General features: G+C 41.4%; 1 protein-coding gene across 4 annotated transcripts in view; it reads right to left on the bottom strand.

The window, feature by feature from the left end:
• Positions 1–856: 856 nt before the first annotated feature.
• The window catches only part of TMC6 (transmembrane channel like 6), a 41,946-nt gene continuing 18,532 nt past the window's right edge, over positions 857–24,270 (bottom strand). For 3 of the 4 annotated variants that reach the window (XM_032210314.1, XM_032210312.1, XM_032210313.1), the window contains 12 exons: positions 23,861–24,005; positions 20,253–20,405; positions 16,429–16,601; positions 15,568–15,649; positions 12,441–12,538; positions 8,409–8,504; positions 7,896–7,971; positions 7,191–7,324; positions 6,019–6,195; positions 4,863–4,941; positions 3,233–3,312; positions 857–1,645 (listed from right to left, as the gene is read on the bottom strand). In XM_032210314.1, the coding sequence (XP_032066205.1) occupies positions 3,256–3,312; positions 4,863–4,941; positions 6,019–6,195; positions 7,191–7,324; positions 7,896–7,971; positions 8,409–8,504; positions 12,441–12,538; positions 15,568–15,649; positions 16,429–16,601; positions 20,253–20,405; positions 23,861–24,005 (1,270 nt within the window). In that variant the 3' untranslated portion in view covers positions 857–1,645; positions 3,233–3,255. Of the gene's footprint in view, positions 1,646–3,232; positions 3,313–4,862; positions 4,942–6,018; positions 6,196–7,190; positions 7,325–7,398; positions 7,484–7,895; positions 7,972–8,408; positions 8,505–12,440; positions 12,539–15,567; positions 15,650–16,428; positions 16,602–20,252; positions 20,406–23,860; positions 24,006–24,270 lie in introns of those variants that run through there. The other variant, XM_032210315.1, reaches the window with a different exon arrangement.

Below are 24,270 nucleotides of genomic sequence, written 5' to 3'. Positions count from 1 at the left end.
TTTAATTAATTACACTGAATTCCTAATACCAAAAGCCAGCCAATTATGAACTCAATGCATCTGAATGCTATAAACTAACCTATTTTATGCTGCCATATTTTCTTACTGGTGTTTTTATGACAATGCTCCAAATTAGATACTTAAATATTTATTTGAAATAAATATTTCATAGAGTAAAAATGCTTCCTGTGTCAATGATTAAGCAGCTCTTACAGCATTATCTGTACAAGCTTCATCGTTACTTTCATTTTATCGAAATTTACTAATAACTTTGTTTTAGTAATTTGTTCTTTAGAAGATATTTAATTTGCAGGCCAAAATAAAGAATGATTTCCATGAGGAATTAGCTTGGGCAAAAAAATAGAGCCAGCAAGGGAGAGCCACTAACGTCTAAGAAGTAGAGCTGGTATTAGTCTTGTAACATTGCTTTTTGAATCTCTGATTTGGAAACATATTTCCTAATTGATTGTTAAAGTAGTATTTCCAATTTATAAATTCAAGCAAGCATAGACTATCCTTACTATTCAACATGCAGAGAGTGGAGATATAACATGTCCAGAAATGAGATTAGTTCTGCTGCTCCACTACCAGTTAAAAAATTTGGGAAAATATTTTGCACAGCTGAGGTAAAAGGCATGAGATTTTATTATGGGATAGCATACATGTACCATCCAGTGGGACTCCTTTTCTTAATTTTCTTAAGGCATTAGGTGGTAGAACAGCTAGAAATTTTCAGCGAGTTTTGAGCCCATGGCTTAGGTTGCAACACTTTATTTTTTTTTTAAATCCTTTGCTTTCACCATGACACACATTCTCATACCGCCTTTCACTCACCTGACTCTTGTGGGTCAGACAATTCTAGAAAGAAAGTTGCAGTTTTTATTTACTGTCTGGAACATAGAAATGGTGAAAAATGATCCATAATTGTACACCTTACTTCCACAAAGAAAATAAAAGATGAGGTAGCAAAGAGTTAAAATTTCCTCTACAGATTAGTACCCACACCTGAAGTGAAAATACATTCAAAGGATATGAGTTAAAATGTAGGCATGCACAATCATGTTGGAGTAACTGCACACTATGAGAACTTAACAAATCACAACTGTTCACCATCACTTAGGCAATTAATAGCAAATGAATTAAAAGGGAATATAATTTACTCTCAGGTAACTAGAGAGCTTTTTAAAGAGTCATTTTTAATAATATTAAGCCTTTATTAAAAAAAGATTTCTTTCCAGTAACTCTACACTTTCCATGTGAAGTCATAGATTTCACAATCCTGGCAAAACAAAGTACTTAGACCATTGCACATTATAAAATATATTTGAGCTCTCTATTATAAAACTATGTAAAAATCTTCAGGAAGTCTAGAAGCTCTTAGTCTGGTTCGGGAAAGATTTCCATTTGGCTGAAGACAAACTGGAATGGCCAGCAAACAGTTAGAATATAACTTCTTCAGCTAAAGGTAGATGACATTCACATGCAGGAAGTGAAGGGAGTCAACGTCAGATGTCTTCAGCAGCATAAACATGTTCCTCAAACCTTTTCTGGATAGTCCCATATCTGTTTTCCTTTTCCAAAGAAGTCCTTCAGCGAAGAGTTTACTTGGTACATTCGCTGGTAAAGATGCTAAGGGAAAATGGATCTGTAATGTAATAAGAAAATTAGTGATGAGTCAATAATGAACAATGCATTTCCTAATGACACATTTTTCAACCCTTATCTTGCCTTTTTAAATTTGTCCTCAAAAAACCAATTTGAAAAATACAGTCCAACCTCATCTTTGCTTATAAATAAAATCCCAAAACTTGAATTACTGTATATTGTCCTCTAGCATCCTATGTATGGAACAGAGGATCTAAAGACTTGGTTCCCAAGAGTAAACAAATACAGGTAGTCCTCAACTTACAAGAGTTCATTTAGTAACCATTCAAAGTTGTTAACGCCACTGAAAAAAAGTGTTTCAGTTACAACCTTTGTAGCATCCTCATGATCATGTGATCAAAATTCAGATGCTTGGCAACTGGTTCATACTTATAACTGTTGCAGTGTCCTGGGGTCAGGTGATCCCCTTTTGGGACCTTCTGACAAGCAGTCACTGGGGAAGCCAAATTCCATTAGCAACCGGGTTACTAACTTATCAACTGCAGTGATTCACTTAACAACTGTGGCAAGAAAAGTCGTAAAGTGGGCAAAATTCAACAAATTTCTCACTTAACAACATAAACTTTGGGCTCAATGGTGTTCGTAAGGTGAGAACTACCTATATAATACCAGCCTAAACATCAGTTATAATATGTTCCCCCTCTCCCAGACTCTTATCATTTTTTCTATGCCTGTTATACTTCTGATGGAAGGAAGTACTGTCAGTCTTGAGCCTAAATAGAAGGAAAATGTTATTAGGAAAAATGTTGTTAGTCATAGCAAGATTTCAGCATCTACTTGTTCATGATGCTGCTTAGATCATTGTCCTTTCATAGAAAGTTCCTGTAATCATGGCAGCATAACATCTTAAGTTTAGTGGGGATAGTCTTTCTCATTTGCGTATGTGTCAGGGCAGCGTGGGATTCAGCTGATTCGGACCAGTTTGGGCGAATCGGTAGCTCTGATGATCAGTTGGAGCAAGCCAGTTCGCTCTGATGATCAGGTGGGCCCACCCACCTACTCCTGTGCTTTACTTACCTATATCCTCTCAGCTGATTCACGCGGCATAGCAGACTGCCGCGCCTCAGCTGTGTTACTCCCCAGAAGCAACATGGAAGGTAAGTTTCCTTAAAACTGCGCACATGTGCGAAGCGCACATTGGACATGGGCATGTGAAACAGGCAATCACCAAACCGCTTGTGAAACTAGCAGGATCCTACCACTGGTGTGTGTGTGAGAGAGAGAGAGAAAGAGAGAGAAAACAAGACTAATGTGTCTTCCTCTGAAATCTATTTGCTTCAGAGCCTGTATTTTTCTGCCAAAAATTTGCTACAGTATTGTATACTGAAGGAAGGGCCTTAGGGAAACCTGTAACTGCATTTGGTATTTTGGTCTACTGAAAGAGAGAAAACACAAAACAACTATTGCAGAATTCCAAAACCAAACTGTAAGTTATGAGGCTACTAGCTGTGTGGATTTAGCATACGCTGTCTGCTAGTTTGAGCAAAACTTTTAGCCAACTGCTTGGGTCCCGTTGTTTGGCATATCACTGTCCTGTCCTATCCTGATTAGTTCCAAATGACCTTACCTCATTTTCACCCTGTTGTACTTTCATTTTTCATATATAATATGAAGTCTTTGAATGAGAAACTTCTTGTCTTCTCTTTCCTGGAATATGAGACACATTTAAGATGAGCAACAGGAAATTGACTTTCTTAATAGAACGTGGACATTATGAATGCTGAAGCAAATACAATGCAAGATTGCTAATTGTTTTTTATGCTGGAGTTGATTGCTAAAAGTTTACTTATGATTGGCAAAATAGGTATGAACGGGAAAGTCGTATTACAGTTCAGGTACCTAGAGTAGGAGGTCCATTTTATCTGTAGAGCTTTGGGCACAGACAGTTTGTAGCCCACTCCCCTCAACTACCTAGCTACAACTAGTGTAAGTTGGGCAATGCAGGAAGACAAGCTCTTTTTTCTTTAAAAAGTCACAAAGTAAAGCCAAATTGAGAAAGTGTGATTAAGGGAGAGAGCCTTCTCTGTTGCAACTCCGGCCCTCTGGAACGAGCTCCCTGTTGAGATCCGGATCCTTACTACCCTCCCGGCCTTCCGCAAAGCCACCAAGTCCTGGCTGTTCCAGCAGGCTGGGGGGAGCTGAGAAGCATCTACCTCCACAGAAATTGTGAATGTTGGTTTTGTTTTTAATATGTTGTCTTTGTCTTGTTCCCCCCTTTCCCTTGTCTTTTGTGAGCCGCCCGGAGTCCTCCGGGAGTGGGCGGCGTACAAGACAAATAAATAATAATAATAATAATAATAATAATAATAATAATAATAATAATAATTGGTGAATACTACCAACTTTGACAATCGCCATATAATTACTAATTTTGGTTGAACATTTTTGAGGAAATCAGTAAGTTAATAATAAGCTGTATATTTTTTTCTTTTTTTAGGACAAATAAAATGTTGCAACATTAGAAATGAATATTTTTGTTAGCTACCATATAACAGTACAACAGAAAACCAAACAAACTTTTTTTGGGGGGGTAGAGGTCTTTACAAATGTAGGAAACAGTGTTGTCTGAGAATAAACACAGTAATGTCTCTTTAAGATTTTTTCCTTTTAAAAATATTTTAAATCGGATTTAGTCTCCATTTTTTAGCCGGGATAATCATGTAACTCATAGCAGATTATTCCTGTCTAAAATTGTCTGTTTAGATGAAAATACTAAAAATGGATAAGGATACAAAAATGCCTACAATTGCTAGCGGATTTTTTTTAAGGTGTGTGTGTGTGTATCCAAATCAAAATGTATGTTTGCTCTGGAAATGGAATACATTGAACCTGCTTTAGATAGAAACGTTTCATAAGAATGGGGAAAATCTAATAGCTGTTGGGACTGGAGGAAATAAGGGCTCTGGAAATGTGGAATTGTGTAAACGATGGTATGAATTCTGCTGATCATGCCTCCCCAACTTGTAGGGGAGTTGGGCTGCATTAAGAATTGTATAAATAAAAATAAATCCAGATGTTTATATTTGTGTGTTTCAAATGAATGTATACATAATCTCCGTTTATGCAGGTTTTAAATATTTGCTTTCAATATATCTGATAGGTTTTTTTTTGTCCTTTTAATTACTAATGTTTCTTTTTCACTCTATGTTTAAATTAGAATTATTTAAAAAGGGGAACCATTCCCCTTTAGTACTCACATTGGCAATCTGACCCTTTAGTATTGAAATGATACTCCGCAGACCCTTTACCATTTCAATGGTGAAGTAGATCACAGCCCTGTAAAAGATAAGGTTGGAGAATATTATATTTATGCTGACAAATTAATCAACACATACTGAGAAGAACAATGCGTGCTCCAAAAAGGCTAAGAGAATTGGCCAAGGGAAATGAAAGCCATTTGCCCGGTATTTTCAAACAGAGAACAGGGAAGATAGTCCTTTAGAAGAATGATAGGAATCAGTAATCTATGACCAGATAAGCCAGCACATCTTCTGGTGAGCATCTTGAGATCTCTACCTACTGCATGTAGAGAGCATTTAGAGTGGCCTTCAAGGACAGGAGAAAGAGCCAATACTAAGGCAATGTTCAGACAAACCCAGTTTGAGTCCACTGCAAGGAACGAGTATCTCAGACAAGCTCCTTCACACTAAGATAAAGTGAGGAAGCACATTCAAACTTGCAAGAGTCTGTTACTGTACTGTGAGACTCGAATTGCTGAACTGCAGTCAGCTGGCAGTGAGCAGAATTAGCCTGCAGTATGCATTCTAACCACTGTGCCACCATGGGTCTTAAAGCTATACGTATTGTATTTATTATTATTTTTTATTAAAATTTTACTAATAAGTAAACTTTTTAAACTGACAGTTCATTCTATAACTCTTTATTAATACTGCACAAAATTTGCAGTTTTTAAAATATCAATTGTATTTTACATATCTTTCTATAATACAGTCTCCATTTTACTTCTCCAAATCATTAATCATTTTCTATTAAATATTTTCAGTTAACTTTTTAAGGCTTTTTATATTGTTTGGAAGAAGACAAATTTTCATTAACTTCCTAGAAGTTCAATTGAAACCAAGCTATGCATTACATTACATTACATTAAAATCTACAGCAAATTATTCCTGTTTGACTTAATGCCATATCCAGCAGCAGAAATCATTAACAACTTCTGATGTAGCCTGATGTTACATTAAGTTGAAAAAATGGCACGCAATCAGCCTTTATCCATACTATTCAATCACTCAATTGCATGGTACATAACATCTGCAAAAATACTTTATGCACCATCGCTAAGAAGTGTTTATGATTTTCTAGGCTTACATAAATAAATTTGTCATTTCAACTTACACCAACATTGCAACGATTAACAACATGAAATAGGAAGTTTGGAAGAGGTTTTGATGGATCCAGGTAAACCAAGTGATATTTGGATTGGATTCTTCCAGCTGTAATATCCAGACCTTCCAAGAATCATAGATGGTATCAAAAGTTTGAAAAGGTCCACACATTTCTGATGGTTTTATTCTGTATGGGAAAAGAGAAGCTGAGTATCAAAATGTCAAGCAAAAGGAAATGTAACTCATGTAACTACCACATTTAATTCTTCATTTTACAGATTTATATGTAATCTGTATTGCTGCTTATAAAACCAGTGTTTTCAGTATTCATTAATCACAATTGATAGCACCAACATATAAAAAGCAATTTCCCTCTTAACATATGTTCCTTATTTATTTAACAATATATAAAAGATGTGCCAAAGATGCTTTTTCAAAAGGCAACAGGAGTTAGTTTTTTCTTACTTTTCACTTCTCATCCAAAAAGTTTCTTCAGTTCTGACTGTCAGAACTGAAGAAGCTACTTGGATAAGAAGTGAAACCTCTTCAACAAAAAACAAAGTCCAGTCACCTTTTGAAAAAGCACCTTTGGGGACAACCATGATCTGGATGACTGAGAATCTCCATAGATATATATATAAAAGATGCTGCATATGCCATTATGTGTGAGTTGGAGTTCTGAGAATGGAAAATAAAACACATTTAATTGTGATATCTGCACTAATGGAAAGAGCAATTTGCAGCAGCTTAAGAAATACATTTCTCAAAGGAAAAATAAGTGCTTTGTCAAAATAACATCCTACTAAACGTTATAATGACAGAATAATCAGAGGGTCACTTTATCAGAAAGGCAGTCTATAGTTTCCTGACCTGACAATAGATTGTCTTAAAATGGTTCTGCTGTGAGTACCAATGAACTAGCATTGGTAGAACACTGGCCTCTTAGGAAGACAGGAACATGGTAACTTGTATACGGGGTGGAGATACAAGTTCTACAACACAATGCTGGTGAGAGCCCCCTTCTCCCCAAAACCACCAAAACTGGATCTGTTTTGTAGCAGACAATGGATGACAGAATGGAGATTACAGAAATGTGGAGGAGGATGTTGTGACTATTTGGTCTGAAATATTTCACATCTGAAAGGTAACGCCAAGGTTATTTTGCACGGAAAATCGACTCACGCCCAGATGGTATAGGAGAGGAATACGGAGGCACCCAGGAAGGAAGGGAAGCACAGCAAAGAGATGAAGATAGTGCTCATGTGAGATGCACGCCAGGGTTTGCTGGGACATTGACAATTTCTCATCAAACTGACCTAAGAGAGATTCATAGGAAAATTCATGGGTTTTTACTTATTCCCAACAGCCATAGTTTCTGAGTAAAACTTACATGCAGTATATATGTATGTTGAAACAGGTGAACTATAGACAATAAATGCCTCTCCTCTGCTTTAAGGATAATTTACGCCTAAACTCTGCAAAGGAATAAATGTAGGGTGATTTTAAGGAGGGAAAAATAAAACATGGCCAAAATATTTTCTTCTGCAAATGTAACCTCCCAAAGCATTTTAAAAAAATTATTTTACAAAAATTCTCTAATTCACATCTCAGAGTAAGAGTGCATTTCATTTACTGCTCCTTCCGAATGTGTGAAATAAACATCTTCCTCTTGGCCCAGAACACCTGATGGATTTCCCTTTCGGTAAACGGCTTTCTGGTCAATGCAGCTCCTCCCATTCAATATGATTTGCTAACTTTTCCATCCTGACTGGGTGGGGGAGTGTGTGTCTAATATTGTACCTACTTCCACACTCCTGTCCTTTCTTCAGGAATGCTGCCAGGTGATGCAACATGCTTCAGAACTAAGAAAAATGGCAACTAAATTACCTTCTTAACATAGAACAACAGCAGCAACTTGAGGATTTGGACCACAGGAAGAAGTGGGGCAAAGAAGACTCCCAACCTAGGAAAAAAATTAAAAAGATGAAGAAATGTTATTACATTGCTTAGCTGTTATTTCATTAAGAGGCAATGCACTGACACAATTCCGCGCCTCACCCCATTTGCTTAAGTAATCCAAAGCTTTGATTTAGAGATGGAGAGGGATGGACCACAGAAGCCAGTGATAATGAACAATAGTGAATACCAAGGTTCCATCTCACAGACATGTCTTCATGGGGTTAATTCAATATATTTCTTAAAAAATTAAAATATATAAATGTGTTGGGAAGTATTTTGAAAACTTTGACAAAGGCAGAGTAAAATTATTTTAAATCACATGCACACAAGGATTCTAAAGATCAACATACTTTGAAGTTTGTAATCCCGGGGGTGGGGGGTTGGTGTTGTATAAGGAACAAAGCAGGAAACAACCAACAGAAGGAAAAGAAAGAGTCTCACCAAGTTAGGGTTTGTCCATAAATCAGATCTAGCACATTTCTAGCAATGTCAAATTCAGGCCTCTGTTTACTTTGTAACTTCTTCTCCAATATGATCCTGTAAAGGGAAAAGGCCTTGCTTAAAAAATTCAAAGATCAATTTTTGTCTTGCTATAATTAATTAATACATAACCCTCTCTAATAGAGATGGTGTGTGTGTGTGTATGTGTGTATGTATGTATGTATTGTTAAAATGAGAAACTATAGATTTTACAACCCCCGGTATGCCCTAATATGGGAGGAAGATCACTACTTCCATTCTCTGTCCTTCGGCTCGTCACAAGAGACCATCCAGACAGAACCCAATATTTTTTTTTACTGTTGCCTTTTTGTTACATTTGTTATATTTTATTTATTTATCAGCACAAATATAACATATATATCTGTCCTTCGGCTCGTCACAAGAGACCATCCAGGCAGAAACCCAACATTTTTACTGTTGCCTTTTTGTTACATTTTGTTGTATTTGTGCTGATAAATAAATAATAGATATATTTATTGCTAATTTATATATTTACTGCTAATAGATACCTTTCACCCTGGCTTCGCTGATAACGGATAAGAGCCTGTGGCCTAATGGCTAAGATGTCTGCCTAGTATGTAATATAGCCCAGGTTCAAATCCCAGTAAGGGTACAACTATATATATTCGGGTTTTCTCCCGAAATGTCTCCAATTCTACGCGGGAGAAAACCCAAATAACTAGAGACCTACATACTAACACCCGCGAAAACCTCAGAAAACATATATATACATGTTTACATATATATAAACATATATATAAATATATAAATATAAATATAAATATAAATATAAATATAAATATAAATATAAATATAAATATAAATATAAATATATATATATATATATTAGATTTTTACAACCCCTGGTAAGCCCCAATTATGGGAGGAAGCTAACTGCTTCCATCATCTGTCATTCGGCTCGTCACAAGAGTCCATCACGACAGAAACCCAATATTTTTACTGTTGCCTTTGTTATATTTGTGTGTTGTTGTTTTTTATTTGTGCGGATAAGAGCCTGTGGCCTAATGGCTAAGATCTCTGCCTAGTATGCCTAGTATGCAATATAGCCCAGGTTCAAATCCCAGTAAGGGTATGGCTAGCTGATGAGAGCTAAATAGCTTGAAATAGATCTATACTAGTCTCCCTTTATTTATTTATCAGCACAAATAAAAAACAACAACACACAAATATAACAAAGGCAACAGTAAAAATATTGGGTTTCTGTCGTGATGGACTCTTGTGACGAGCCGAATGACAGATGATGGAAGCAGTTAGCTTCCTCCCATAATTGGGGCTTACCAGGGGTTGTAAAAATCTAATAGATACCTTTCACCCTGGCTTCGCTGATAACGGATAAGAGCCTGTGGCCTAATGGCTAAGCTCTCTGCCTAGTATGCCTAGTATGCAATATAGCCCAGGTTCAAATCCCAGTAAGGGTATGGCTAGCTGATGAGAGCTAAATAGCTTGAAATAGATCTATACTAGTCTCCCTTTATTTATTTATCAGCACAAATAAAAAACAACAACAACACACACACACACACACACACACACATATATGTTTATATATATATTTTCAAAGTATCAAGCAAGTTATTTCATTTCTGGAATACTTGTGTACATTTTTCAGACCCTCAAAGTTTCCACTTTAGGAGTTGACCCTTTATGTTGATATTTATTTACCTGCAGTAGCATCATTATAAGGTGCTAACAACACAATCCTATTGGAGGTTACTCTGAAACAAATCCAATGTACCTCACATAATTAGAATTATATTTAGGGTGACATGATGTTCTTGTTTTTAGCAACTGCCTTGGATAGCAACCGTCTGCGGATACATGGTGATGAAAAAGCAACTTTGCTATGTTTGCTACATGTCTCTCTTGTCACCTGTGTTCATTACAATCAGACTCTTTTTTTTTTACTCTTTCCCTTCACACAGCAGAAATTGCCTAAACAAGCTCTTTTCCACAGCTGCTTTTCTAGGCAGTGCAACTCTCCTTAGAAAATGCTGAGGGAACGTTAACCAGATCAGCTCTGCAACCTTAATTAATCAGCTGGCCTGAAATTAATCAGAATCTAATCAGTTTCACACTAAAGGTTTTTGTTTGCCTCCTTTGTAGTTTATGGCTGGCACTTCACCTACAGTAATCCCCCTTTAACAATCATTCATTGTTTGAAGTTATGATAACACTGAACAAATGATTCAAAATTATGGCTATTGTGTGCCTCTGTAGTCATGTGATCAAAAGGGCAGAGATGGGGAAGACGGGATGGGCAGAGGGAGGAGCTGAAGCAGAGGGAACCCTGGAAGGGCAGAAGCACAAGATCCTTGCCTAAGAACCACAAGTGGGATGACTGAAACTGCTGTCACTAAGCAGTGCATTCACATGATGTTTCACCTAATGACCTCATTGCTTAGTGATGGACATTCCAATCCCAATTAGGTTCACTAAGCAACAACTAAGTGTAGCACATTCCTTTTGATGCACCTTCCTCCTTTTGTGCCGGCTTACTCTCTTGTAATTTCTTCCTCTCCAATGAATGTAAATACAAACATCAATTCTCTTCTTGCTAACTATCCCAGTGCCTGGGTGAGCACTCTAAAGGGCAGGAAGGGGGTAAAAAGGCTATAAGATTTGCCCTTTTGCCTGGCTTCCTCATGACTCATATGCTGGAAACCTTCCCTACCATTTGGGCTCACCTGGCAGCTGGGGGTCCTATCCTTCTGATGCTGTAAAGCAGGGATGTCAAACATTGTCATGGTGGCGTCAGGTGATGTATCACGACTTCTCCCCCACCACCACTTTGCTAAACCGGGCCTGGCCAGTGCGTGATACATCTGGCTGGCGGGCCAAGAGTTTGACAGCCCTGCTGTAAAGCAAGTAAAATTGTAACCACTATCACATGATTTTTTTTACTGTTTTACTTAAAGACCAAGTAGTTGGTCCCAATTGTGGTTACTAAACAAGAACTACCTGTATAATATATGGATCATTTTTTTCTTCCCATTGCATTCCTTCCCATTCCAATAAAGGGTAAATCTCTTGCTTATTTTTAATGCTGGAAGGAAGCATGGTATGCTCTTTCACAACTATGTAACCTACCATATTTTTTGGAGTATAAGATGCTCCGAAGTATAAGACACACCTAGCTTTTGGGGAGGAAAACAAGGGAGAAAAATCTGCTTCTGCCTCCCAGCAATTTGCCTCCTGGAGCAAACAGCAAGTTTCACTTTCAATTTAAGCGCACCTCCTGAGCCCCATTTTTCCCGTTTGCTGCAAGGAAGTAAATGAGGCCAAAGGGTTGGGGCCGGTGGGTGGATGGGGCTACATTCAGTGTATAATACACACCCAAATTTGCACCCTCCTTTAGGGGGGAAAAAGGTGCGTCTTATACTCCAAAAATATGGTATATCCTTAATCTTATCCGTAAACATGCATATACAGAGTGGTACAGGTAGTCTTTGACTTACAATCATTTGTTTAGTCACCATTTGAAGTTCCAGTGGCACTGAAAAAAGTGGCTTATGATCAGTTTTCACATTTACGACCATTGGAGCATCCCCATAGTCACATGATTCAAATTTCCCTGCTTGGCAATCGGCATGCATGCATGGTAGCTGCACTGTCCCCCCAGGGCCATGTGATCCCCATTTGCAACCTTCCCAGCTGGCTTCTGATCAGTAAAATTAAGAGGGAAGGCAGATTCGCTTAACACCACCACGATTCACCAAACTTTGACAAAAAGGTTGTGAAACGGGGACAACTCACTTAACAAACGCCTTGGTTAGCAAACCAAATTTTGGCTCAATTGCAGTTGTTAAATCAAGACTAGCTGTATGGCATATTTCTTTTGATTACCTGTGTATTAACATTTGAAGTATGTTGCCTACATTAAATAAGTATGTGCCACACCACTTGATGGGCTCCATCTGATTGCCTCCATAATATCTCCATTGTAATGCTTACCTCCATATCAGCTCTCCAAAGATGACGTCCAGGAGAATGAAAATCAAATCCATCACCATCAAACGGTAGAGCTCCTGCCCCACAAAGGTTTCCCAGCACTGTGGAAAGGTAAGTACTGTTTGCATAAGAGCAGGTAGGTGAACTTCTCTCCATTTGGCCTTCCCTATCACCTTTACAGATGTCAAATCAGAGGTGGTATACAGCAGGTTCTGACCGGTTCTGGAGAACCGGTAGCAGACATTTTCAGTAGTTTAGAGAAACAGTAAAGACCACCTCTGACTGGCCCTGCCTCCATCTATTCTCTGCTTCCCGAGTCCCAGCTGATTGGGAGGGAATGGGGATTTTGCAGTATCATTCCCCTGGAGTGTGGAGGGAATGAGGATTTTGCAGTATCCTTCCCCTGGATTGGGGAGGGAATGGGGATTTTACAGTATCCTTCCTCTGGATAGGGGAGGGAATGGAGATTTTACAGTATCCTTCCCCTGGATTGGGGAGGGAATGGGGATTTTACAGTATCCTTCCCCTGGATTGGGGAGGGAATGGAGATTTTATAGTATCCTTCCCCTGGAGTGGGGAGGGAATGGAGATTTTGCAGTATCCTTCCCCTGCCATGCCCACCAAGCCATGCCCACAGAACTAGTAGTAAAAATATTTGAATCCCACCACTGAGTCAAATGAACACCGAGTAGCAGGCTAAACCAAAATTAACAAAAATGTAGCACTCAGTTCTTTGGCACCCGGTTACTTCTAGAGGAAGCTAACAATGCTTAATGCAGGATCTCTTTCAACATCTAATCCTTCAGGCCGAAGTCCCATCATTCTATAAAACTCACAGCTTCTTTGGAGCTGAGACCACCTTTTGAACAGAACAAAACTTGAAGGGCCATTGGCGCTTCTCAATTCCCATATAAAGGAGTGAATCACACTAGATCTAAAGAGCTGTCCCCTTATGCCCTTTGCCTGTGTCATCTTGGCTTGCATTTAGGAGCAAGCTGCTGAGATCATAAGAGAAGGGAATATTGAAAAGTCCTGTGCCAGAGTTTTAATTCAAAGGGAAGAGAACTGAGGAGCCTTTAATACAAATGAAAAGGCAGGGAAACGTATTGTAACTGCAGCCATATGGGAAGTGGCAGAACGCATCCATAGCAGAACTAGCAGTCAGAACACATGGCAAAAATTCTTTAATTTCACAACATATAGACAATTGTAGCCATAGTTTCAATTGGGAAAAATGTGACAATCCTAGACTAGGCTAAGTCCAAAAATGCCAGGGAATTTCTAGAAGCCTGGCTCAAAGCAGCCATCAATAGACACATAGACATTAACATCTATAAACCAGTGGTGAAATTCAAAAAAATTCCCTACCAGTTCTGTGGGCATGGCTTGGTGGGTGTGGCTTGGTGGTCATATGACTGGGCGGGTGTGGCTTGGTGGTCATGTGACTGGGTGGGCGTGGCTGCACAACTGATTCACACACAATGTAAAAGCAGCTGGACTTCACAAAAAATGTCCCCTGCAACAAGCAGGAACCTCACAGAGTCACAGAGAGCTCAAAAACAAACTGTCTCACTTTACACAAAAACAACACCAAAGCTATGCAACCGACTCACATACAATGCAAAAACAGCTGGACTTCACACAAAAAAGCCCCTGCAACAAACAGGAGCCTCACAGACAATCAGGCACAGCTGATCGTTGCACAGCTGATCAGTAGTAAAAAAAATGCTTTAAAAAAGTTTTTAAAAAAGTTCCAATGATCAGCTATGTGACAATCAGCTGTGCTGAATAATTGTTGGAACTTTTTTTTTTACTTTTACTACCGGTTCGGGCGAACTGGCCGGAACTGGTAACATTTCACCCCTGCTATAGACTATGCAAAAAAGACAATCAACCAGCCCAAAAGAGAACAAAACACTCCAGCACCTCTCCACCAGTAATCAGTACCCAGATCATAGATTAACTCCAAGGTTAACTTCAGACCAACAATCAACAAACTGCCAAAGATGGCAGTAAACAGCCCAATCGAAGAATCTCTAAGACCACCCACGCCCAAACAGACAGGTAAGACACCAGAATATAAACTGACAGCAAACATCCCTCCTTACTAGCACTGATGATGTTACCTAGTTAGGGTAATGAAACATCTGCCAGAAAACAAGCAGGCTCAGGGAGCACCAAGGACCCCTCATATGGGAAGTCTCAGTGGCAACACTGTACCACCGGGTATCTATTACTACAGCACTTATAATGTAACTGTCTCCTTCGCTGCAAGGAGTCCTCAGATACCTCTCCCTGACGTGCAAACACTCACAAACCTAGTAAAATGTACTTGAACCCCATGATGCAATACTGAATCTGCTCCTTCACTCTTTCCAGAGCTTTGTGCCCATCAACTTCTCTCTTACCGGAAGCATCAACTCACCAAGCCTATCAGAGCAGAGCCCCTCCCTGCCACGCAGAAATAATTTTATAGGCCTGGGTCTGGGAAGAAATGTCTTGCCTTGGAAAGATCAGGAACTCCATTTGGAATACTGTACTAGAGAGTCTGGGTTGTAGTCTAAAAACTCAGGAGTCTTTTTTCCTCCATAAGTTTAATAAATGCTATAGAACTGGCCGAATTGAAGGTGGGCGTTTGGCAATCTCCCAATCCTTTTTGTTGCTCCCTCCAGCTGCAGGGCAAATTTGGGAAGCCTGATTACCAAAAACTAATAAAACACAGAAAATTGTATTCTCAGTGCCCACAAAGAAGAAAAAAGGAAACGTCTGCTTCTGCCCACATGGGGGTGTTTGCCTGCCCATTTCATATCCTCAACCCACTCACCACTGCCTATGACCCAAGAGAAAAGCCACACGTAGTCCGGATGTCTTATTAGTCTTATTCCATGAGAAAAGCTACTCACTGGAGAATCCTTCATGTTCTTAAAGGCCCTTTCTCTCTTCATAACTGGCAATCACGGGTTGTCGTTCTGGTGTAACCCACACTGGATTGACCAAGAGAAAAGCTCTTTTGTTCTACAATTCCTAAACCCATTGATCGGTGGTTGGCTTAATGTCAGAGGGGCAGAGCCACGAACCCTTTTCAAACTGTTCCAGGAAGAGTCTTGAGTTACTTCAGATCTGAACTGACCTGAATCTCTGAAGATGTCACTTTCCAACTCAGCCAATGGTAGGACAGGAGGCCCAAGATGACCATCTTGAGAATTAAATTCCTGGGGGGGAAAGAAATAAAAGTACTGCCTAAGAAAAAAAAAGTTTGCTTTCAGATCAGAGGAATCACCATCGTGTATCCTCTCTGCCTGCTTCTCTTGCCTCCCTCCAGTTGACACCCGGAGCAAGGAAGACCTCTTTTATCCCACATTGGTACAAGGAGGCAGAGTGTGGGCAGAACAAGAAGAGGGAAGCAGATTAAGCCCCAGGTGCCTCCTCTTTTCTAGGTACACAGTAAAAACAAAGGTACAATGAGCCGTGGGGGTGCAGTGGTAAGAGCGTAGTACTGCAGGCTACTTCTGCTGACCGGCTGCCAGCAGTTTGGCAGATCGAATCTCACCAGGCTCAAGGTTGACTCAGCCTTCCATCCTTCCGAGGTGGGGAAAATGAGGACCCAGATTGTTGGGGGCAATATCCTGTCTCTGTAAACCACTTAGAGAGGGATGTAAAGCGGTATATAAGTCTAAGTGCTATTGCTATTGCTACAAATGGCTCCTTCTATTACAAAACTATGTATACCATGATTTAACTCATTTCTGCCAGCACAGCTCACTCCCACACCCCCACACCCCGGTCCTATCACGTGCTTCTGGCTGGACTGCATAAACTGTTTTATGGGGAATGGAAAAGAAAGGCATTGAGGGCGGGGCTCTTCCTGTGCAGTACTGCTGGTGGAAATGGCTTTCAAGTCCCCTTTATAAACGGTTAATAATATTGCAACAATGGGATGGGGTTGGGCCCCGTTGATCCTGCATTTCAGCTGTGAGATTTTTTTTATTACCTGCTAATGGCAATGTACACCTCCAGGACTGGAGATTCCTGTTTCTCCCATGCAGCCAGGACGTTGTAAAAATACGGCATAAGCAAGTTAATGAGTGACACAACCAGAGGAAGGGCCAGGAGCAACAACTCTTTCCCAGCATGATTGTTTTTCAAAAACTCCTCATGCAGAACCTAAGGAGAAAATCATTCACGTGCATTTATATTCCACTTTTTCACTAGGAAACCAAGACAGCATAGAAAGAGATTTTCCTGATGCTATTATCCTTTATCTGCATCCCATCTTTATTATTTTTGCAAATAATAATGCAATGCAGCAGGAGTTGCATTGGCTGCCGATTTGCTTCCGGGTGCAATTCAAGGTACTTGTTATCACCTTTAAAGCCCTTCATGGCTTGGGACCAGGTTCAATTCAATTTCAATTTATTACATTTATATGCCGCCCTTTTCCCCCGAAAGGGGACTCAGGGCGGCTCACAACTCAACCCAGGGAAGGGGAATACAGACAAAAAATTAAAAAAAACAACAAAGCATAACAATACATAATTTAAAACACACAACAGTCATACCATTCGAGACGGGGGCAACAGCTCTTTAGCCCCAGGCCTGTCGGAACAGCCAGGTTTTAAGGGCTTTGCAGAAGGCCTGGAGGGTGGTGAGGGTCCGAATCTCCACGGGGAGTTCGTTCCAGAGGGTCGGAGCAGCCACAGAGAAGGCTCTCCTCCGAGTGGTCGCCAGTCGACACTGGCCGGCGGATGGAATTCGGAGGAGGCCCAATCTGTGGGATCTAATCGGTCTAGTGGAGGTAATTGGCAGCAGGCGGTCTCTCAAGTACCCAGGTCCAATACCATGAAGAGCTTTATAAGTGACGACTAGCGCCTTGAAGCGTATCCGGAGACCAATAGGCAGCCAGTGCAGCTCGCGGAGGATAGGTGTTACGTGGGTGAACCGAGGTACACCCACGATCGCTCGCGCGTTATCTGAAGGACCGTCTCTTGTGAGATCACATCTACTCGACCCGTCAGAACAGAGAGACAGGGAATGCTGCAGGTTCCATCCCCAAGGGAGATACACCCGGTGTGATCCAGAAGGAGGACCTTCTCCATTGTGGCTCCTCTCTGGAACATCATTCCCCCAGAGATTAGAATGGCCCCCACTCTAATGCTCTTCCAAAAGGCACTGAAGACCTGGTTCTGCCAGAGGGCCTGAGGAACCCAGAGGGGAATGGAGCCCATTAAATGGCTCCTGTGATCTGCTGTCGCTGGGGGGTGGGGGTGATTTTATTATATTCATTTATCTGATTCTTTTATATTAGTTTCATTGGTTTTTTAATGTGGTTTAAATTAAATAAGCTGCCTTGAGTCGCCATAAGTGAATAGGCAGCAATATAAATTAAATAAATAAATAAACAACTCACTCACTCAAGACAGCAAATATATGCAACTCACTTTCTTCCTCCTAATTTTCCCACAACAACTCTGTGAGGTGAGTTGGGCTGAGAACGATTGATTGGCCCAAGATCACCTAGACCAGTGATGGCGAACCTATTTTGGCTCATGTGCCAAAAGTGGGGGGAGAACAGGGGGGTCGTGCACAGGTGTGTTACACCCATAATGCTTTGCGCACAACCCCAGCAAGCATGCGCGCACAACCAGCACTCCCACCCATTTTTGTTGTGTTTTTTTTCCCTCCCCAGGCTCCAGAGGCTTTATAGGAGCCAGGGGAGGACGAAAACAGCCTCCGCCGCCCCCCCGGAGGCTCTCCAGAGGCTTCAGGAGTTTCCCTGAAGCCTCCGGAGTGCGAAAAACTGGCCCTACGGGCAAACCGGACCCTTACTACCCTTCCTGGCTGTTCCGGCAGGCCTGGGGCTGTTGAAGTATCCAGCCCCACTTTAAGTTATGAATGTTGCTGTAATTTTAAATTGTTGTATTGTTTTATATATTCCCACTCCCTTTTTTATTGTAAGCCGCCCGGAGTCTTCCGAGAGTGGGCGGCATAGAAAACTAATAAATACAATACAAATACAAACCGGAAATTCGGGGATGGACTTCCGGTTTGTCCATAGGGCTGTTTTTTCATCCCCCGGAGCCTTCAGGGGCCTTCAGGAGACTTCCCTGAAGACTCCAGAGGGCAAAAAACAACCCTACGAGCAAACCAGAAGTCCATCCCTGAATTTTCGATTTGCCCGTAAGGCTGGTTGCTCATAGAGCTGGTTTTAACCCTCCGGAGTCTTCAGGGAAGTCTCCTGAAGGCTCCAGAAAGCTAAAACCAGCCCTACGAGCAAACCAGAAGTATGTTCCTGAATCTTCAGTTTGCCTGTTGGGCCGGTTTTTCGCACTCTGAAGCCTTCAAGGAAGCCTCCAGAGGGCGAAAAATGGCCTCAAAAGGCCAAAATCAGCTGGTCAGTGCGCACATGTGGCTGGCCAGCTGACAGGGCAATGCCTCGCGTGTCCTGACAAATGGCTCCACGTGCCACCTGTGGCATGCATGCCATAGGCTCGCCACCACGGACCTAGATGGCTTTTATGGCTAAGGTGGCACTTGAACTCACAATCTCCTGCTTTCTAGCCCAGTGCCTTAACTATTAGACCAAACTAGCTTTCCCACAACTACACTGTAAGCAAATTTGGATAGGCTAAGACGATTGGCTCAATGTCACCCAATGAGCTCCATGATTGAGCAGAGACTTGACATACGGCTACCCTGGTCCAAGACCAACATCTTAATCAGTGCATCTTTCTGCCTGGCTGTTCAATGAATTAAATGCCCAAAGAATGCATGAAACCACTAAGAAAACCAGCCCATCCACATTCAGTGCAAATGGAACTGTCGGTATGGAACATGGAGAGTTTCCCTCAAACTGAGCTTTCGCTCAAGTTCCTATAGACAAGTTGGGCCACTGTAATTAGTTAGCAGTGTCTGTGCAATAATTCCATGGTGACTGAAGAACTACTGTTTGTTTGAAACAGACATATTGGAAAAGGGGCTTCTTTCACTGCCGTTAAGATCGCAGAGGAGCGCCTGGAGGAACATTGTCCATGGGGTCACAATGGGTCGGACACGACTTCTCAACTAACAACAACAAAGATGGCTGATGGTAGCTCAATGCACTTGCCCCCAATTATATTTCTGCTGAAAGTAAGAGTTTAATTGCATTCACAAGAATGGTTATTTTATAGAAGCCAGGCTGGTCATTATTGGTCACCACAATTGTTTATTTTTTATAGTTACATTTCCCATCAGACAAAGCAATCATGAAATGTTGTCTGTTTATGGTGGGAACAATAAAACAATGTGCCAGGAGAATGCAAGCTTGGGAAAGATCACTCTATTACCACCCTGACCTATGCTCTATTTGCATCAATTTATTTTCTTCATTGATGTATACATTAGCTTTTTAATCTGTCCAATAATAGCTTTCTGATCATAAACATTGTTATTAATTCTTTTCCTTTAATTCAATTGTGTCTTATTTTCAGAGACTGCATCGACAATCCTTGCAGATTTTTTTGGGCAAGTTTTTCTGATAGGTGCCTAGGGCAGTATATAAATGCATGAATCCAAGACTTACTGCAATTGGTATAAGTGCCCTGAGCAGTGGCATATCCCAGGAAGGATAAAAACAGGCTATGCAACTGAAGCCCTGTTCCTTTGCACGTGCCTGCTGCAACCACCATCTTTTCCTGTTTTGACTTCCCTTTCTCAGAGGCTCCTGCCATTCCTGAGCCTTGATTTATTGTATGAGTCCAGAAAATGGTCATTCTCCTGATTCTCTCCCAGGAAGCAGGAGCAGGTATCTGAACAGGAACCCTATTTCTCACATACCTGGTGTACATATTCAATAAAGTAGTGTATACCAATGGCAGCGCCTACAACAGTGCTCAGCGACAGAGTCCAGGCCACCAGCAAGATTACGAGTTCCTGAAGTTTTTTAGAAAAGCTTAAACAGGATTCCAGCCTCTGCTCAGCCAGACACTCCTGAAAAAGAATGGGAAGAATAATAGGACACAGATACAGACGATGTCAGCCTCTGCTTTGCTACTGCTTCAGCTGCATTGAAACGGGGAGGGGGGGCATGGTATTTGGGAGGGGAATCATTGCTGTGCTGGAGGAAAATTCTAGATGCTGAACTGACCACCTTACTGCGCATGTGGAGGAGGGGTGTTTCCCGCCAAGGCCAACGGTCCAGCATTCCATCCTTGTGATGCCTTTCGAAGTTATCTCACATCTGACAATTGGGGAAAATATGATTGGACTGTGCATGGGGATGCCAAGGAGAGGGGAATGAATTATACATTATATTATTAGCTTTCGCACCTAATTAACCAGACTCAGCTTAGCTTTGCAACTGTTCATTTATAATTAGTAAAAGTACACTTGATTTCAATACAAATGGAGTCCAGTGGTTTTCTTTCCTGATTACTGAATGAAGTGATGCTGACAATAAGCTGAGTCTCATTTTTCACCCATCCTGGAGCTAAAACCTACCGAGGGGGGTGTCCTCACAAGAAGAAAAGAAATGTCTTTGCATGTAAGTGACCAGGAGGAAGAGGAGGGGGGCACGGCGGGACCATCTTTAACCAAAAGACTGGCCGGACTAAGAGTGGAAGAGCCTGCTGTTCGTCGCAGATGGACTTTGGGTGTGGGACAAAAAGAGGAGCCTGAGGAATTGGATGCTGGAGTCACGAGAAGGAGACCAAAGAAAAAATCAGCCGATTGGGCTGACTCTGGGGAAGAGGACTACAAGCTTTCCCACGCCATGAGACTCCTCAAAGAAGCTTGGACTGAACGCAAAAGCCGTGAGAGAGCAGTGGCAAAGGAGGCGGCTGAAGAACTTGAGCAAAGGTACTCGATGCATAGTTTAAGGGAGGGTGAAGAAGCCGAGGGGGGTTGGGTGCAAGAAAACCCAGAACCAGCCTCCCCCCCTCCAGCTAGAGTTGCTCAAAGAGCAGGGCGAGCCCCCAGGCGACGCCGAATGGCGAAAGTCCCTCCCTTAACCGTAAAATATGATGGAGACCCTAAAAGTCTTGGGCTTTTTATAATTCAGGTCTGGAATTATATGGAAATCTATGGACCTGATTTAGAGACAGATGAAATGAAAGTGAGGATGGTGTTGATGTCCTTAGAGAAGAAGGCAGCCGAATGGATGGTTGGCCTACACAAATGCAATTCCCCTCTCCTGAGGAATTTTAATGACTTTATGACAGCCATGAAAAGGAAGTTTGATGACCCATTGACCGAGAGACGTGGGCGCGTGAAATTTATGGCTCTGAAGCAGGGAAATAAATCTGTGCCAGATTATGTCCAGGAATTTCAAGAGTTGTCAGCTTTTATGAGGGGGTGGTCAGAAGAGGCTTTGCTGGATCAGTTTGCTGAGGGATTGAATGAAAAAATATACCAACAGTACATAAACAGACGCCTTCCCCGCCATGTAACTGCTTGGTATGAACACACGGCAGACGTTGAGTTGGATTTAGCCAGGCTTCAATGCATGAAGGAGGGAGAGGTGGAGAAATCCCCCCCAGCAGCCCCAAAAACCTAGGCTATTGTAGAGAGAGAGAGGAAAAGAGAGAGAGAGTGGGAGGGCGGGAGGGAGAGAGAGAGGAGAGGGAGGGAGAGAGAGAGAGAAAGAGAGAAGGAGAGAGAGAGAGAGAGGAGTGATAGAGAAGGAAGGAGAGAGATGAGTGAAAGAGAGAGGAGGGAGAGAGAGAAAAGGAGAGGGAAAGAAGGACTCAATAATGAAAGTGTCAGTACAGTTATGTCTTACACATAAGTAGATTCTCAATGAATGAGACGTCAGCACTGATTTTTCGGAAAGGAAATCTCTGGAGAAGGACTAGAGCCTCAAAAGTGAACTGTGGGCTTTAAGTGGGTATGTGATATAAACAAAGATAGGCAATTACAGGAAAAGACAAGCTTCAGGCGAATTATATTGAAACCTCCAGGGAACCTAATATCTTATCTTGGATGCAATCTACATCTCTCTATGAATGATCAGTACTACGACTGTGAGAAGGCTTTGCCACTGAGTATGAATAAGCCAGGTTTCCTACTCTGTGTCCAAGTCCTCTCTCCTGTTGCTAAACTGATAGGACGGGAATTTTTTATCGTTACTCAAATTTCCATGGAGTATAAGCTCATCAGTGACCTATAATTAGAAGTTGCATCCCTTCTCCCCCTCTCAACCTGCCAAGGAAGGGGCAGATAGCTCCTTGCCAAAGGACTTGCAGAGGCCAAAAGCTGCAAATTGCTAACTCAACCTACAGTCTTAATATAAAGAGACACACTGATATATACAAGCCGCTGCGTTTTTCTCTTGTCCCCGCTGTAAAATGCACCACACACATTTATTTCTTACAGATAGAATCCCTTTGCCCTCATTGTAGTACCCTCTTTCTCTGAAAACAAGACCTCCCTGAATAATAAGCCCAATTGGGCTTTTGAGTGCATTGGCTAAAATAAGCCCTCCCCCCAAAATAAGCCATCTCTGAAAATATTGTAATACAGCAGCAGCCATGAGGTGATTACGGTCTCCACCACCTGCACCTCAAAAATAAGAAGATCTCCCTGAAAATAAGGCCAAGCACTTATTTCGGGGGTCAAAAGAAAATAAGACCCTGTCTTATTTTCAGGGAAACATGGTATGAACTAGTTGAGATAGGGAATATCATAGGTTTAAGGCAGTAGGTTTGATTCTTATTCAGTAAAATGTTCTGTATCATGAGGGGCAATGAATATTTTAGGCACCACATGGGATGGTACTATTGCTAGCATAGTGGAGGTAGTTAGCCGTAAGGGAAAGAAGAAAATATCTCAAACATTCACATAATTTGAAACACTATAAGCATTCAACCAAAGGATATAATGGAAAGTTGGGATTATTCCCCTTCTTTTGCACACTAGGGCTGTAGTAACAGGCAAGATGTCAGTCAGAATTCACAGCTGCTGGTAACCTACTTGCAGAAACATTAGTGAAAATGAAGATTTGGGTGTATTCAGCATTAAAAGGCTGCAGCAGAGGTGGTATTCAGCAGGTTCTGACCAGTTCTGGAGAACTGGTAGCGGAAATTTTGATTAGTTCAGAGAACCGGTAAATACCACCTCTGACTGGCACCACCCCCATCTATTCTCTGCCTCCCAAGTCCCAGCTGATCGGGAGGAAATGGGGATTTTGCAGTAACCTTCCCCTAGAGTGGGGAGGGAATGGAGATTTTACAGTATCCTTTCCCTGCCACGCCCACCAAGCCACGCCCACAGAACCGGTAGTAGACATTTTTGAATCTCACCACTGGGCTGCACCATTTCTTTCAAATGCACTCTCAAATAACCCTGTGACATCTCATTTCTATTCTCCATTTCACTAACACTGGAGATTTCCCAGTTGGTTTAGTTCTTGCATTTTCACAAACTACACAGCTCTGTTCAGCACTTACCTTCAGATCTGTGCTAATGTTCTCACTTTGGAGTTGGACCGAGCGTTTCTGAATCACTTTGTAATCCCAGGAACAGAAGACTTTGACTGCCAGGTTACTTGATGCACTGCCTACACGGTAACTCTCCCCAAAGGAGTGAGACACACTGTGAGGAGGGGGAAAAAAAGCCATCGGTATCTGCTGGTTAGACAAGCAACCGTTTTAAACTGTTCTCCAAGGAAGAGTCTCTGTGGTCACTCTGTTAGCTGCAAGCATGGAATTAACTGTGTGGTTGAAAGATTGGCAGGGCTACAAGCAAATTTGACTGTATTTCATAGGCAGGTATGTAAGATTATAGATAAGCTTAATATTATAAATTTGAGTAAAGTGCCTGAAGGAAGATTGTTAAGAACACTGGGAAAGCTATAATG

Source organism: Thamnophis elegans, chromosome 2 (genome assembly GCF_009769535.1).
Source record: "Thamnophis elegans isolate rThaEle1 chromosome 2, rThaEle1.pri, whole genome shotgun sequence".
Taxonomy (NCBI): Eukaryota; Metazoa; Chordata; class Lepidosauria; order Squamata; family Colubridae; genus Thamnophis; species Thamnophis elegans.
This window is presented reverse-complemented; position numbering and strand designations above follow the sequence as displayed.